Source organism: Vigna angularis, chromosome 9, assembly GCF_016808095.1.
Source record: "Vigna angularis cultivar LongXiaoDou No.4 chromosome 9, ASM1680809v1, whole genome shotgun sequence".
In the NCBI taxonomy this organism is placed as follows: Eukaryota; Viridiplantae; Streptophyta; class Magnoliopsida; order Fabales; family Fabaceae; genus Vigna; species Vigna angularis.
In genome coordinates, this window is record NC_068978.1 from 4,869,682 (window position 1) to 4,887,218 (window position 17,537).

The following is a 17,537-nucleotide window of genomic DNA, read 5'->3' on the forward strand; positions in this document are numbered from 1 at the left end:
ATGCCCACCTCTGCTGGAGTAATAGCAGAGTTGCATTGATCCATGTTAAACTTAGTTAACATGTCTGTAATGTATCTAGATTGATGCATCATCATACCTGTATCAGTTGTAGTAAATTCAATCCCAAGAAAGTAACTCAGTTTACCCAGGTCACTCATCTCAAACTCTTTTAGCATCTGGGCCTTGAACTTGTTAATTCTCTCATCACTACTGCCTGTAACCAACATATCATCTACATACAGGCACACAATCACCATATCCTTCTTGTCCTTCTTCTCATAACACTGAACATAAACTCCATGTTCAGACACGCATTTTTCAAAGCCAATGCTTCCCATGAATCCATCTATCTTCTGATTCCAAGCCCTTGGAGCTTGCTTAAGCCCATATAAGGCTTTCTTTAACCTGTATACCTTGTCCATGTGTTTCTTGACTTCAAAACCTTGAGGTTGAACCACATAGACTTCCTCTTCCAGGTCCCCATTTAGGAAGGCAGACTTTACATCTAATTGATGTAAAGCCCAGTTGTTTTGTACAGCCACTAACACTACCAGTCTCACTGTCTCCAATCTGGCCACAGGTGCAAACACCTCTCCATAATCAATTCCAGCTTGCTGTAAGAAACCTTTAGCCACCAATCTGGCTTTGTATCTAGTCACAACCCCTTGAGGATTTATCTTAGACTTATAAATCCATTTTAGAGCTATGGGTCTCTTGTTAGGAGGTAATTCAGTCAGTTCCCACGTCTGGTTTTTCACAATTGACCCAATTTCCTCCTGCATGGCCCTGTTTCATCTCTCATCCTTCACTGCCTCATCAAAATTCACAGGTTCAGCTTCTGCTATTAATGCAAACTGAACAAAGTTACCTTCTGATGAGATAGTGGCCTCATATGCTAGGTCATAGTCTCTCAAATAGGTTGGTAATTGAGTAACCCGAGAGGACCTCCTAACACTTTCCTCCCTCCTGCATGCTTCTGACTCTGTTGCAGGTTCACTCTCCAACACAATGGTTGGGTTTTCTCTTTCTTTATCCTCTCACTGCCATTCTCCAGTTTCATCTACTTTAACATCCCTGCTGACTGAAGCAGCACCTGTTACAGGATCATACAATTTGTATCCTCCTGTAACATGATACCCAATCATCACTAGTGGAATTCCTCTATCATCCAGCTTTTTTCTCAGCTGTTCTGGAACATGCTTGTAGCATAGGGACCCAAATACTTTCAGATGCTTCACATCTGGCTTCACTCATGACCAAGCTTCCTCTGGTGTGACATCTTTGAGTCTCTTTGTTGGAGACAGATTTAGTACATAGGTGGTTGTCAACACAACCTCACCCCATAAGAAACTAGGTAGTCCCTTGCTTTTCAGCATACACCTCACCATGTTTAGAATTGTTCTATTTTTCCTCTCTGCTGCCCCATTGTGTTGAGGCGTGTAGGGAGGAGTAACCTCATGAACAATCCCTTCTTTTCCACAATAGTCTCTGAAATCAGTGGAGACATATTCTCCTCCTCCATTTGTTCTCAGTATCTTCAGTTTATTCCCACTTTGCCTTTCAACCATATTTTTGAACTGCTGAAAATGTTGCAGTACTTCCCCTTTTCTCTTTAAGAGATACACCCAACATTTTCTGGTCCAGTCATCCAAAAATAGTAGAAAATACCTGCTGCCCCCAGGTGTCTCTACTTGCATAGGGCCACAAACATCTGAGTACACCACTCCTATTTTCTCTACAGTTTTCTGAGGTAAAAATCTTTGAAAACTGTCACGGGTCTGTTTGCATTGGACACATTCCCTGCAAACAGTTCTTGGAACATCTACCTTTGATAAACCAGTCACCAAATTCTTCTGACTTAGCATTGATAGATCTTTAAAATTCAGATGTCCAAATCTGAGATGTCATAGCCACTCATTTCCCTCTTCTGCTGCAGTAAAACAGTGATGGTCTACTGCCTCCATCACCACTTTAAACGTTCTGTTCTGGGAAATTTCAGCCTGGATCACCTCTTTTCCCTCTTGGTTGAAAATGCTCAGGCCATTGTTTTCCATCTTCATTACATAGCCCTTTTGAAGTAATTGTCCAAGACTAAGTAAATTAGTCTTTAACCCAGGTACATACAGTACCTCTTCAATGACAACTTCTCTACCATCTTCACCCCTCAAAGCTACTCTGCCAGAGCATTCTGCCTCCAAACTGCTGTTATCAGCAAATTTGATCTTCCTATTTTTCACTTTCTGCATTCTCACAAACCAGTCTTTTCTCCCAGTCATGTGAGTTGAGCAGCCTGAGTCAAGATACCATACAGTACTTTCTGGTTGCTTATCATCATCATAGGCCATCAAAATTACTGCCTCTGAATCTGATTCTTCTTGGACCAGATTAGCCCTCTTAGGTTTATTCTTGGCCCCTTCACCCTTCCAGCACTCCTTTGCATAGTGACCCAGCTTCTGGCAGTTATAGCACTTCACCTTTTTCTTATCAAATTTCCATTCTCCATCAGCATTCTTTGCCTTCTTCTCTTTTCCAGATTCAGTGGATTCTTCTCCTTGCTGATCCACATAATCTTTTCCTTTCTTTCCTCCTTTCTCGCCTTTCTTGAACCCCTTTTTACCTCTCCATTGTGATCTGGCCTGTAGGACCTGCTCCTGACATTGCCTGCGTTCATTGAGACGTAACTCATGAGCCTCTAGTGAATGCAGTAGCTCCTCACTGTCAATATCCTCTCTTCTCCTGGTTTCTTCAATAGCAGTCACCACATAGTCAAATCTGGGAGTTAGGGTTCTCAAGACTTTATCTACTATGTACTCATCATTTACCTTTTCACCACAAACTCTCATTTTATTCACCAACTCCTGGACTTTATCAAAATACTCAGCCACGGTTTCACTTTCCTCCATGATCAGAGTTTCAAATTTCCTTCTTAAAGCTTGCAGTTTAACCTTTGCATTTCTATCTCCATCACCGTAGGTTTTCATCAGCATTCCCCAAATCTCCTTTGCAGTGGCTGCATTAGAGATCTTGTTGAAAATTTTCTGACTTACACATTGATACATCAAGAACCTGGCCTTGCTGTCCAGTTTCTCCAGTATCTTGTGTTCTTTCTTCTGTTCTTGGGTTGCCTTTTCACTCAACACAGGCACTCCATCTTCAATGATTTCCAACACATCCTGAAAGCCAAACACAGCCCACATCTTGATCCTCCAATCTGCAAAATTCTTGCCATCAAACACAGGTAATGACCCCTGAATTCCTCCAATTCCAGCCATCCTTTCTTGCTACTCTCTTTCTGAATCTTTGATCTAAACCCAGTCAAAGAAACCTCCTTTTCTGCAGTTCTGGATACACACACCTCCAGATTACAATACTCACTTTTTCCACACACCTCAGGATAGCAACCTTGCTCTTGATACCATATTAGAATAAAAGGGCAGAATTGTATTTTCCCACACTCAGATATTACTTTACTCTAAAAGTAATGTGAGCACGTGAGAGTGAGAGAGAGACAGAACGTGGACAGAGAAAAATGAGAATCAGAGAGAATGAAAGCACCCCGAGCTCTGCTAGGGTTTCAGCCCCTTTGGAGATCACCACCACGCACGGCTGAGCAACACCAGGATGCAGAGAAACAACCGGTCAAAGACTCACAAATGCACACAAGTAAACTGAATAATACCTCAAAAATTTTATTAGCTTGTAAATGAATGATACAATGCTTATTTATACACAACCGCACACACTGTAACAGAATAGCTTCTGTTTTGTTTATTTTTCAACAACCCCAACATTAATTTAAATCATGTAATTCACAAGAAGGAAACAACTTCCAGGAATTCCATAAAGAAGAAAACACCAAAATGCTACCAGACTCGTCCGAGTGAAAGTTAAGTCAAAAGATTGATTAACACCAAATAGAAAACATGTGGTGGTGAAGAATTTGAGTAATTGTTTATCTTGATACTGAGAGAGTTGATGGAGGTGATGAAAAGTGGAACAGTTGGGGAGAAAGGGTTTTCATTTAATTTAAACTTTATATCTTTCATGAATTTAAGTTATGGTATCAGAAAATTGAAGGATGAGAAATGAAAAAGACCATGAAAGAGGTGAAGGAAGTTGAAGAAATAAAGACAAGAAATAAGTAAAATAAAATGAAAGATTGAAGAAACAGAATCTCATTTATACGTGACTACCTTCTAAACCATGTTAATACCTCGAAAGAGATTATATTAATTTTTTATAAATAAAATGAGATATGAATTAGGAATAAAAAGTTAAGAGATTACATTGAATAAATATCTCAAATAGAAAAAAAAAACATTAAGTCTTGTTAAAAAACCTTTGCAACCATTTATTCATAATAATTCAATTATAAATTTATCTAACAATTCAATAAATATATAGAAAGTATATTTTATAAAAGAACAAGTTAACAATAAAAAACAAAAATTGATATAATGCTCCATCGATAATTGAGTTGGATATATATATATATATATATATATATATATATATATATATATATATATATATATATATATATATTTTATTATTTAAATTAAACTAAGAGAAAGTGTTTTTGTCAATTCAAATAAAGGTTACTCAATTAGTGTATATACTAATTACTCTATAATAGACTACTTTGCAAGTATATATATATATATATATATATATATATATATATATATATATATATATATATATATATATATATATATTTTCGGATTTTACTTTCTCTTATTTGTTTTATTTTCATCCAATATTTCTCAATATCGTGTGTTGCTATCGTGAGCTCTCTGTAAACTAGAAACTATAAAATAAAACGTCTTCAATGGTCCAGAAAACACTTTTTCTGTGTTACATGCCACTTTTCATGAAGGCAACCCACAATATAGTGTTGGGATTAGTTTCAAGATTAAAAACAGTCCCATTTCTAAACACACTAACACATGCTACTGTGACCTATAGTAAGGCACCTGTTCGTGATGTACTAGCTTTACTCTGCATGGAGTTTATTCATGTTCTACATCACAATGCTCTGCAATATGTGTACTAGCAATGGTAGCAGTATTTCATCCCATCGCTAAATTCAAAGACAAATTTGACTCAACAACAATACCTTCATATTACTCATTGCAATTTGAAATACAAGAGAAATAGAATAGAATGAACGCATATATTTGCTGAACTGCCGCAGTGACAGGGTCACCTCTTCTTGACCGACCATTTTCTAGTGTAGAAGCCTCGCAAATATGCCTCAGCTATACACACTAGAAATCTTCCTCCATGAGTAAAACCAAAATTGCTCCCATTGTTATGCAGACACTGAAGCTTCAGTTAAAGGCTCTGTCCTCTCAACACCCTCTTTAACTATTAGTGTTCGACCATAAAATTCCTGCAAGAAAGATCAAACTAAGCAACAAACAGTAACAAATGAAACAAAAATCATAAAGTGGTCAAAGCAGATTTTACTGTTCCATTGAGAGACATTGCTGCATCACGTTCCGCCTCTAATTGAAAGGAGAGAAAGGCATAGGCTCGACTTTTCCCTTGTTTAAAATCAAGCAATACTCTGGCACCAACTATATTTCCAAATCTGCTAAAGTGATCTCTCAGCTGTTCAGGTCTCATTGTCTTAGGAAGATTGCCAACATACAGCTTATGAGAAGATTCATAGTATAAGATCCTCTTGGTGGAAGAGTTCGCTTTATTAAAACCCCTCCTTCTAGAATTCACCTCAATTGAAAATCTAACCCTCATTTCGCGCCCATCAACATCCTTCAGTCCAAAACAGAAAAAAAGAAACTAAATCAAACACCTAGACATGCATAATGATTCTAACACGAGCAAAGGAGAGAGAGTTTCACAACTGATCCATCCAATGTAGCAACTGCATTTCTTGCTGAGTATACAGATCCCAGTGTCACGTAACCACAACCCTTACTTTCATTAGTCTCATCATTTCGGCAAACCTGAAGTAAACCAAGTACAACACGATAAAGATAAGACCTAATGTTGATTCCAAACTCTCAGTCATAACACTCACCTATCATTTCTGAATTGTTGAGTCAGAATTCAGATTATAATGATAATGACCAGAAATTTTGCTTTATAAACAGTTTTCAAATTGGCCTAGCAAAATTTGACAACTAAAATCTTGTAACCTATTACATGAGCACAGATACTTCTTCCTTATGTTACATTTGTCAGACACTCCTAATTAGGAGTTTAATTGCAGAATTATATTTTGCTAACTAGCTTTATTCACAATTTAGAAATGCCACCTTATTTTTGCAAAAAACTATAAAAGAACATTTAAGTTTGAATGAGGAATGAAAGTGACATTTTTGAATTATTTTCCTTTGGTTAATACATAAACTAAAATTAAAAACAAAAATACCAGACATGTTTTTCCTGAATAAATTGGACGAGCTAATTCATAATGAAAAAACAAAATTAAAAAACAGAAACAGTAATTAAAGAAAAAAAAGAGGAAGAGAAGCTAAGAGTGTAACCTCAACCGATAGAATGGTCCCATATGGCCTGAACAAGTCAAGCAAGTATGCTGCATCACAGCTTCTGGGGAGGTTGCACACGTACACTTCACACGATTTTCCAAGCCTTTCGTTATCTTCTTCATCCACTAAACCATCACCTTTTTGAGGGTAAACAGATTCTTCTCCATTAATCCGTTCTTCAACCACCTCCCTAGTTTTCCTCTGCGAAGTGAAAGAAGAAGATGATGAAGGTTCTGGAGATGTGCGGGAACGCCGTGGAAGCCCGAAATGTAAAACGAATCGTTTCACTTGGGGTTTGTACAGTTTGAAGGGTAGCACATAAGAAGAAGAAGGTGGTGTAAAGAAAGTGTGAAAAAGGGTGTGTGGCATTTTATGTTTTGTTTTGCTTTTATCCACCCAAAGAGAAAGTGTGAGAAGTGCAGTAGATAGAACAGAGGATAACAAATTAAGCTTGCGCCTAAGTTATAACACTATCTCAAAAACCTAAGAAAAATGTACAGAATGAAAACTAAAATCTAATTAGAAAATTGTTTTAATTGACAAAATTGTTTTTCAGTGATAATTCATGAATATTTCTTTTTAGTATTTTTTAATTAAAAGATTAAATTTTATTTTCGTTTAAATATGTTTGTGATTTTTTTATCATTTTGGTTTCTAATTCTTTGGCACAGTGGATAGGTTTCATCAGACATGTAGTATCAGGTAGCGTCTCCAGTAACATAATTTCTGTCATGTTAATACTTAAAAACAAAAGTTTAATATCGAAAATTAAAATGATAAAATTTTATGTTATAAATACTAAAATTATAACAATAAATGTTATACAAATTACCTATGTATTCAATATATATAATATTTATGACTTTTTATGATATCTTTGTAATATTGTAACATTTATGCGAAAATTATTATTTTTAAATAATTTATAAACTTTTTATTTTACACCTAATTTTGTGCTGATTGAAAAGGTTAAAAATTTCAATTTTAGTTAAATTAGTTTAATACTTTGACTTCATAAATTAAAAGAATTATAACTTCTAAACTTTTTGTGAATCATAATAGTTGCGAGTTGTGTTCAAATTTAACCAAAATAGTTTTAAAATAACAATATTAAATAAGATTATGTTTGTGAAAAAAGCATAAGAAATTAAATTATGGATTTCAAGAAAAACACTTTGCACTCAATAAATAAATAAAAAAGTATTGTATGTAAAACAATTTATAATAAATATATAAAAAATTACATAAATGGTAACCTTTTTATTATTTAAAATCGCATAACGATAAGTTTTTATTAATAAAAGTATAAAAACATTATACAAACCTTACATGGCCATTAAACTAAAAATCTTCCATAAAAATCTCTTGCAAATAGTACAAGTAAATTTAGACAACAATCATTATAGACCTTTAATCACATATTTGCAGTGAAACTGACAACAATTTAACATTGATTAATAAAAATGCTTTCACTAATTTATAAGGAAAAAAAATCGTATTTTTCGAAAAGATTCACAACAGAAACAACACTCATTCACTCAGTCACTAGAAGAAGCGTTGATCCTATCTATATTATAGTTCTATGGAATTTCACCAGTAAATTGATAAAAAGCAAGAGCAAAGAGAAACAACAAAAAGTTTTATTATACAATGAAGATCTATAATGAAGATTGTCATCATTCTTGACATTAGTTCAACAAACAATGATAAATGTAAGACACATAAAGCCAAGTTTCCAACCTAAAGAACAAATCCTGTTTATATTAGACATTGTGTAGCATTTCATCACTAATTAAGCATGTGAAAAGAACACTGATACAAAACTGAAAGTTGAAAGAAAGAAAGAAAAGATTAGACTTGAGCAGTGCCTTCAGTGAATTTTGGATCCTCACATCTATACCTTCCATCTGGTCCAATTCCAAAGCCTTTTGGATCAGCAAACACATTCTCCAGAAGCTGACTACGGGGTGGAAGAGGGCTGTTGTCTGCAAACTCAACTGCATCATCAAGAATCTCATCGATTTTCTTCTCTATGGCCTTCAATTCTTGCTCACTGGCTAAATTGTTCTCAAAAAGGTATTGTTTCAGTGCAGTGATGGGGTCCCTACCAGCATAGTGTTCCTTCTCAGCTGCCAGAGCACAAGAATTTATGATTAGTAACTATTATGACTTATGAGCAAGATACACAAACAAAAGACTTTATCAAAGCTTACTCAAACTCATCAAGAAATAAAAATGTATTCACCTAACTACTTGCGGTGGGTTACTACGCATATGTAAGTAGAAAACATAGTTATTATTTATGAGAACATCTTAAAAGGATACCCATTTACCATGCTAGAATAACTAAGCCTAAAACCATCATATTTCAGTGTAATTTGAATGACATTAAGGTAGAAAATAGACAGCAAAAACAACTGAAGCCAAACTATCAGACGACAACTTCATCTGTTAGAGGACCAGATTGTTGTCATCTAATAGATTGAGGTGTCGTCCGACAGGATGTTGTAGTCTGACGAAGTTCGTCAATCAGAATATGCATACCCTTACACGAATTGGTTCAATATTCACACAAGTATTTTTCTTTAAATCAAGACCATTTTAATAATTCTGTGTAAACTCTCAGTCAGGTTAATAACACTTCTTCTCTATTCTACTACCATTGGCTTTAAATCTGTTAGTTTTTCTTTCAATTATAATATGTACCTAAGAAATAGAAATGTATTGTGTGAGCCAAGCTTAAACAAATTTGAAAATGCTATTCCAAATGTGAGAAAAATAACTAAAGTTTGACAAATTGGTTGTTTAGGCCATATTTCTCTTCACTGAGTATAATACCTCTTCACACTGTTAACAAAATTTAGAATGCATGACCTCCTCCATCAATTAATATCACTCATCTAAGACCAAGTTAAGCAAACTATATGGCAAAGTAAATTTGTAATGATTATACAAAGTGCACTGAAGATAAATACCACAAGAAGTGCAAAGGAACATCAACATACACACTTCAAAATTAAGAACTATGAAGAGAAGAAATTATCCAAGTAAATGCTCACCAGGGTCACGAAGCTCATCAGGGTCAGCCAATGAATGTCCTCTAAATCTATAGGTTTCACATTCCACTAGGGTTGGTCCCTCTCCCCTTCTAGCCCTTTCAATTGCCTCTTTTGCCACCTCTCTGACCTTCAAAACATCCATCCCATCAACATGAATCCCTGGCATTCCAAACGCCGGTCCTTTCTTCCATATCTGAGGATCTGAAGTTGCTCTGAGATGTGACATTCCAATAGCCCACAAATTATTCTCCACCACAAACACAATTGGCAATTTCCACAGAGCTGCCATGTTCAGGCATTCATAGAATTGGCCATTGTTACAAGTCCCATCTCCGAAAAAAGCCAATGTCACCTGATCAGCATCTGCCTCATTCAACACCTCCTTTCTGTATTTGCTCGAAAATGCAGCCCCAGTGGCCACTGGAATTCCTTCACCAATGAATGCAAAACCGCCAAGCATGTTGTGCTCTTTTGAGAACATATGCATTGAACCGCCCTGGCCTCGGCAGCATCCTGTTGCCTTTCCAAACAGTTCACTCATTACGGCTCGAGAGGAGACCCCCTTACTCAATGCATGAACATGATCTCTGTAGGTGCTCACTACATAATCCTCCTTCTTCAGAAGCTTGATGAACCCAGTTGACACAGCCTCTTGGCCATTGTACAAGTGAACAAAACCAAACATTTTGCCCCTATAATACATCTCAGCACATTTGTCCTCGAAGAACCTCCCTAGTATCATGTCTTCATACAGCTCCAACCCTTCCTCTTTAGTAATAAGCTGCACTCACAAATCCAGACAAAAGCAATAATCTCAAAACACTAACTCCCAAACAAAAAATTTCCGAACTTACATATTTTAGCAGTAGCACAACACCAACAATTTTCATTAATCTGAACTTCTGAAGCCAGTTAGACAATTAACACAACTAAAACCCACATAAAATAGGACAAAACTTAACCGCATCGCGATTCCATAGATGATTTTTTTGGTTGCTTTTCAATCATATTTTCACGTAGCTAATTCACGTAACAAAAGTTTCCATTAAAGGTAAAAGAACACGGACTACTTTATTAATTGAGGTGAAACTCCAATTCTCATTGAAGAACAATACCAAGTACACTTGTAGAAATGCATCTAAGTTTTTGTGCCGTAAAATATAAATATATAACCACAGTCTGTCGAACCACACATCTGAAAACAGCAACCCAAATGATAAATTAATAACAAGAAACATTGGCATTTGAATCAAGCAGCTCATAAGCAAACCGGATCCAATTCCAGTGAACTCAATTGAATGAAAAAATTGAGATTTCCAACCCAAACGAACTGTTAAGTAACAAAGTATTGTAAAAAGAATAAACAGCAACCCAAATAATAACTTATATGAAAAAAATTAACATTTGAATCAGCCAGCTCAAAAATTAAACTGGGTCCAACTCGAATGAGCTAAATTGAGTAAAAACGGAACTTTTTTATTTTCACCAAACCCATGTCAGAGAACCAATACCCATCCACGAAAGCAGGAATTTTTCAATGAAGAAAGAAGGAGAAAGGGTCACCAGATTGGAGGTTTGCTGGAGAAGAACATCAGCAACAGGGGTAGAAGCACGAGCCTGAGCACGAGGTTTGGCAAGAGCAGTGAAGCGAAGAAGCTTGCGAGTGGATCCAAGAAAAGAGGAAGAAGGGTTGGTTTTGGAGTGATCGAAGGAGAAAGAGAGAGGCTTGTCATTGGATCTGGGGGTGGTGGAATTGAGAGAAAGAGGAGAGGGTGCGAACTTGGTTGCAGTGAAAGACATTTTGGTCTCCCTGCAACAAAACGCCAAATGGAATCAGTGTGACAAATTGAGGCGAAAAAGAAGCAAAAAAGTGGGCTTTATTATAGAAGAGAAGAGAAGTAGGAGAAACAAGGAAGTAAGTAACAGGGGCGGAGGTAACGAGGGAGTGAGACTTGGAGATAACCGTCTTTGAGGTTGGGTTGAGTGACACTTTCTTTATGCCTATGTATGTTGTTGTCTACTCTAATTGCAAACAAACATTAATGAATACCACAAAATCCAACCAACTTTTCCTACATTCACAAATTTAAGCTTCCATTTTTTAATGAGTTTTATGGTCATCTTGAACAAGATGTTTGGTTGTGAAGATGGGAGGGATGTGAGGAAAAAACTAAAATGGCACATGGGTCGGAGAACAAAAGAACAAAACTTTAAAAATTGTAGTTATTTTTTATATTTTTAAGTCACTTTTTCTCTAGACCTTTTCATCCAAACATCTTCAATTGTTCTTATATTTGTCATTGATTTTTACCAAATTATTTCTTCTCATTTACACAGTTAAAAAAATAATCCTACAAAATAAAAGTTGTTGTAATGTAAACTAAAAGAAACAAATTTACACCATAAATAAAACGTGTTAAGAAGTATTCAAGAAATTTATAGGTTATTTATCTCTTACCCCACACTAAATATTGTTTAAATCCTTTTATTTAAATTGAAAACAATCATATATATATATATATATATATATATATATATATATAATCACTCTTTTGGTAAGACAAATTTATTCTCCAATAAATATATTACTATTATGAAAAAAAGAATGCGTATGGATAAATTAAACAAGAAAAAATAATGTTAAGTTGAGAACATCCATAAATTTGTATTTTTCTAAAAACGAAAAATTAAAATAGTAATATCTATTAAAAACTTAACTTACAAAAAAGTTTGGTCCAAGGGAGATTTCACGTAAGAATCGTGGATTCTAATAATTATGATGTCTAAGAATAGTTAAATATGTTTGACTTATTTAAATTCTTTTTAGAAATATTTATACAATTATTTTTTTGGAATTAACAAGTATATGATATTTTGATTAGAAATATTAATTATTTGTTATAAAAAATAAAGTAATATAGTATATTTTTATCGTAATGAAACATTTATTTTCAATTCAATATTTATATGTTTGAACTTGTAACATGTTTTAATAGTATAAAACAGGATGTAACCTATAACTAGGAAACCAACAAATGATGGGTTATTTTTGGGGTGCATTTAAAATATAAAAGATACACGAAATCACTTCTCTTCTAGAAGAAAGCAAATAATTTCTGTGTAAAAAAAAAAGTACAATAGAGGTTTCATATTCAATATTAATATAATTAAGTTATAAAATAAAAAATAGAAGATAAACTTCAATCTATAAATTTAATTTTGAAATGTTACATAAGATATAAAAAGGTTACATTATATATAAATTTAAGGATTAACTATGTTTTTACTTAATTTACTTTTAGTCAAAAATAATTTTTTTTTAAATTTTGGATTAATTTAGTCTTACTTTTAGAACAATATAAATTTAGTATTTTTAATCAAATGTTATTAAATTTATTTAATATTTCAAACGTTTTCATAATTAATATTGAAATAAAAATATATTAAATAGTATAAATAATTCAAATACTATTATAAAAGCATTTGAAATTTTAGATAAACCAAATAAAATTTAGTTAATAAAAACTAAATCTACGTACTTTTAAAATTGAAAGATTAATTGAAAAAAAATATTTTTAATTTTTACTAAAACTTAAGGAAAAAATATATATTTAACTTTAAATTTAATTATTAAAATACTATTTAAAGTGTATTATAATCATATCAGTTAAAATTTGTGTGTCAGATTACATTAGTATTATTTTCATTAAAGTTTATTTAGATAATATTATTTGATAAATTTGATTTTTTTTAGTATTATTTATTTTAAATTCTGTAATTTTTTATAGTTATTTTAAAACATATAAATTAAGAATTTCTTTTTCGATATATTTAATAATAATTTTAAATAACTTAGGAGGTGAGACAATGTGTAACTTAAATAAACGTTCCTCTATTCGGTGAAAAAAATACAAACAATACTTCAAATATAAAAATATAAAAATAATAATATGAATAAAGTACAATATATATATATATATATATATATATATATATATATATATATATATATATATATATATATATATATGAAATTGTAAATTTTATTTAACAAGTTAGTTTATAAAATTCTGTTAAATATAAATTTATTACGATATAGTTAATTTTTCTCAAATAGATATATTTTTTATCCTAAATATCTCGAAACTGACCATAATAAATTATTTATAGTCGTGTAAAGTGATTTTCTTTATGACTTTTGCTTTAATATATAATTAAGAATGGTATAATAAGATTTACATTTTAATAATATTTTATTTATATTTAACTTTTAAAATAACTTTTATTGTTATGATCTAAAAGTTTATTTCAGACTCATTGATATCATATTACCATTAGTGATACCCTAGGAGCTAACATGGAAATCTTATGCTAATAATCGAAAAGGTTTTGCATTATTTATTATTATTATTATTATTTATTATTTTAATTGAAATGATTGTTGAAATAAGGATGAACGTTGAGTAGGAGAGAGAATATTGGAAATGGTAGTGAATAATAGTTACAAGAAAGTATGAAGACATTGAATGAAAATGTGAACCTTATTTATATGGCCACGTGGCAAAGCATTTATGAAAATAGTCCAAAGTCTTTTTCATCATCTTCACAATACTTATCCATACGTATATTTTTTTTTCTTCCTTTTCTTTTCTATAGAAATGGATTTTTAGGATTGATTTTCTTTACTTCAGCAGTTACTAATATTAAAATAAGATGACATGCAATGTTTTAGTTTGTCATTGTTATCTGTTTATAGTATAAAGCAAATATCCGTAAACAGATGTTATTTCTTAACAATTTTTATTACGAATTTGAATGGTAAGTGTGTTGGTGAAAATGTATTTTAAATATCTTAAACCAAAATTTAAATATGATTGTAAGTTTTTTCCTATTTAGATTAGTAATGTTTCATAATTTTCAACTTCGATTATGATTTTTCTTTGAGATTTTATAAATTTAAAGAATATATTATTTCGATAAAATTTCTGTAAGTAAAATTTAATCACTTTTATTGTTTTGTAATTTGAGATCAATAAGAAAACTTTTAGAATTTTGAAGAAAGGACTAGATTTGACTTAAATAATAGAAGAATTATAAAAAAATAAGAAATATTAATTAGAGTGAATTAGTCATAAAGTATTGCACAAAAAGTTATTGCAATGAAAAAGAAATTGAATGATCAAATAATAAAATAATTTGAAAATAAATTAACAAGATAACTAGATCTAAGTTCATAAAGTATAAAGTATAGTAAAGTGAAAATAATTAAATGGAAAGTAAAGTGTATAACGATTTGAAAACATTAACACAAATTAAAAATAAAGAATATATATATATATATATTATGGTTTCATTAACTATTGTAGTATTACAAAAATGAATTATATCTGTGAAATATATTTTTCATTCAATATAATTTTGAATTTTATGTTATTTTATCGTACAATTATTTAGTATTACACGAGTGATTTAGTATACTTGTTGATTACAACTAATTGATAATCACACATGAATTTGATTTATTAAAAGATATTCAGCTAATAGAATATCGACTCATACATTTCGGAGGGCTCATATTATACGTTCTACTAGAGACTAACACCTGATTCAATCTAAGATATGAATTTGCAAGCAAACTCGTGAATCATAAAATCAGGACAAGTTCATCACAACTTAAATCATACATCTACATGTGTCATATGTTGGGTCTATCGAGGATGATTTGTCTCCTCGATAGATCCAACAGTGGTATCAGAGGCAATTGTTTATCTTGGTGACCGACTAGTATAATGATCCATATACCGAAAGTCTTCCTAACAAAGGTATTTAGGTAAGCGAGTTTCGTTAAGATGAACGATGGTTGAAAAGGGCTATTCGTGATTGTGGTTGATTGGGAATGCTTTCGCTGGAGGGGGAGTGTACCTATGTGGAAGGGACTCACCCTTGAGGGGGATATTGTTGGGAATCCAAGTGTGAGTCCAAGTCCCACATTGGATAGAAATGAGAAAGTATAGCAGTATATAAAGATTAAAGACCCATTAACTCATTGCCTTAAGGTTTTGGGTAAAGAGTGGTGTTGATCCCTTATATAGTTGGCTCACATGTTATTGATATTTGTGTAACCCACATGTAACCTTCTCCTCGATAGTCCAACATCATGGTGTGAGAACCCTTCCTCAATTTCTTACCACCTGATATTTTAATATATGTGACTTAAACCATCTTCGAAGTTAGGAGATCTATGGTAGAGTACCTAATTAATAACTAAAATAATGGTCTCGAATTCTTACAAATTTCATCAATCTCTATAAGCATTGTAGTACAATATAACTCTTTCAAAAATACCAGATTTCAAGAATAATTTTAAAAGTATTTTAATAATACAATTTCAATGATTAATCCAAACCATAATTTTCTCAAACACTATCTCTTTTACTTCAAATAAATTTTAGTCTCTTAACTTAAAGTGTGCATGTTTAAACTCATCAATTTCATAAAACTAAAGACAGGGAAATTTATTCTAATTATTTTAATCATATTCAAAACTCAATTTATAAAAATTCTATAATTGACATATATAATCCAGCCTTGAGATCAATGTATCAATAAGAGTATTAAATTAAAAACATGTGAAACAGTAATTTATTATACAAAACACAACATTCAAGTTCAAACATTCAAATTTTTTCTTAACCAACCACAATCCCTACATATAAAATCAAAAATCTAATTTCCAAGTCACGTTCACATATAGGTTATCTATCTAATGATTTTATATAAAAAAGTTTAAATAATTTTTTTTACCTGAAATATTCAACTTCAAAGTAATTTTCAAAATCGAGTAATAAAATTGTTCCAAAATTTAGGAACATAGAACTAGAACTAGATATTCAAACAATAAAATTTTAGTATGTAATTAAACAAGTTAAGAAAATGACTTTTTTCAAGTGATTCTAATGTGATTAATGACAAAATATATGGAAATAGAGAAAACAATTTCTTTTTCAAATATACATTAAATGTATTGGATTAAGAGGAGAAGAAATTAAACGCATATAAAAATGAATCATTCAAATTTATTATCTTAAAATGTTGAGTTGAAAGTACTTAATTAATAAAAAAATATTAAAATATTATTAAAAACATAGATATAGATGAATTTTAATCAATGTATAGTAATAATTTATAAAAATAATGTTTTGACAAATTAATTAAGGGATTTAATATAATGGTCACATCGATACATTCTAAAAATTAAGAGAAACTTTATTAGTTTTTTTACTATTAAAGGGAGTAAATTGAAAAAATAATAAATGGATGTAATTAAGTATATAATATTACAATTACATGAATACTAAGAAATATCTTCAAAAAATAGTAAATAAACTTTACATATACATATATAATAAGTATAAATTATATACGGTAATTGTATGATATTTACTATAATCGAAGAGAGAAAGAAGCATGGAAATGCTTCAAATTGTGAATCAATTTTCTAGTTATAAATCTAAGAAATGACATATTTCTATCAAATTTAAATGGGTAGATAGCTCAGTGGAAAGCATTTGACTGCAGATCAAGAGGTCACCTGGTTGGGCCCTTAATTGTGTTTTACTCCCAAAACAGGGAACTTTATTTATGTAATTAAGTCCCACTTTGAAATCACAACTGGGTCCATAGCTCAGTGGTAGAGCATTTGACTGCAGATCAAGAGGTCACCGGTTCGAACCCGGTTGGGCCCTTTTCGTGCCCTTTTCATTTTTAATTATGTTTTACCCCCCAAAAGTGAATTTTATGTGCACAAATTATTTAAGCAAGCCCCACTTTCAATCATAAATTCGGCCATTATTTGACCCCATCATATATCCTGCAAGAAAGTATTACGCAACTGGAGCATTTATGCCATTTTGTGCAAATAAAACTCCAATAACTATGAATTTATAAAAGCAAAATACAA

General features: G+C 31.8%; 2 protein-coding genes and 1 non-coding gene across 5 annotated transcripts; 1 reads left to right on the top strand and 2 right to left on the bottom strand.

The window, feature by feature from the left end:
- Positions 1-4,835: 4,835 nt before the first annotated feature.
- On the bottom strand, positions 4,836-6,988 carry LOC108346967 (28 kDa ribonucleoprotein, chloroplastic). Of its 2 annotated transcripts, none has more exons than XM_017586042.2 (4): positions 6,516-6,988; positions 5,868-5,972; positions 5,473-5,778; positions 4,836-5,395 (listed from the first exon to the last, which is right to left on the bottom strand). In XM_017586042.2, exons 1-4 carry the CDS (start codon positions 6,885-6,887, stop codon positions 5,315-5,317), a joined length of 864 nt encoding a protein of 287 aa, XP_017441531.1. In that variant the 5' UTR covers positions 6,888-6,988; the 3' UTR covers positions 4,836-5,314. The 2 variants fall into 2 exon arrangements, with proteins under 2 accessions (XP_017441531.1, XP_017441532.1); XM_017586043.2 differs by having other exon boundaries at positions 5,871-5,972; positions 6,516-6,986.
- Positions 6,989-8,142: 1,154 nt separating this feature from the next.
- Positions 8,143-11,673, bottom strand: LOC108347625 (pyruvate dehydrogenase E1 component subunit alpha-3, chloroplastic). Of its 2 annotated transcripts, none has more exons than XM_017587002.2 (4): positions 11,541-11,673; positions 11,141-11,387; positions 9,578-10,358; positions 8,143-8,647 (listed from the first exon to the last, which is right to left on the bottom strand). In XM_017587002.2, the coding sequence occupies exons 2-4, from the start codon at positions 11,375-11,377 to the stop codon at positions 8,370-8,372; spliced, it is 1,296 nt and encodes a 431-aa protein (XP_017442491.1). In that variant the 5' UTR covers positions 11,378-11,387; positions 11,541-11,673; the 3' UTR covers positions 8,143-8,369. The 2 variants fall into 2 exon arrangements, with proteins under 2 accessions (XP_017442491.1, XP_017442490.1); XM_017587001.2 differs by having other exon boundaries at positions 11,502-11,643.
- A 5,577-nt stretch (positions 11,674-17,250) lies between these two features.
- TRNAC-GCA (transfer RNA cysteine (anticodon GCA)) lies at positions 17,251-17,322 on the top strand. The gene has a single exon. It is a non-coding gene; the product is annotated as a tRNA-Cys (tRNA).
- Positions 17,323-17,537: the final 215 nt, after the last annotated feature.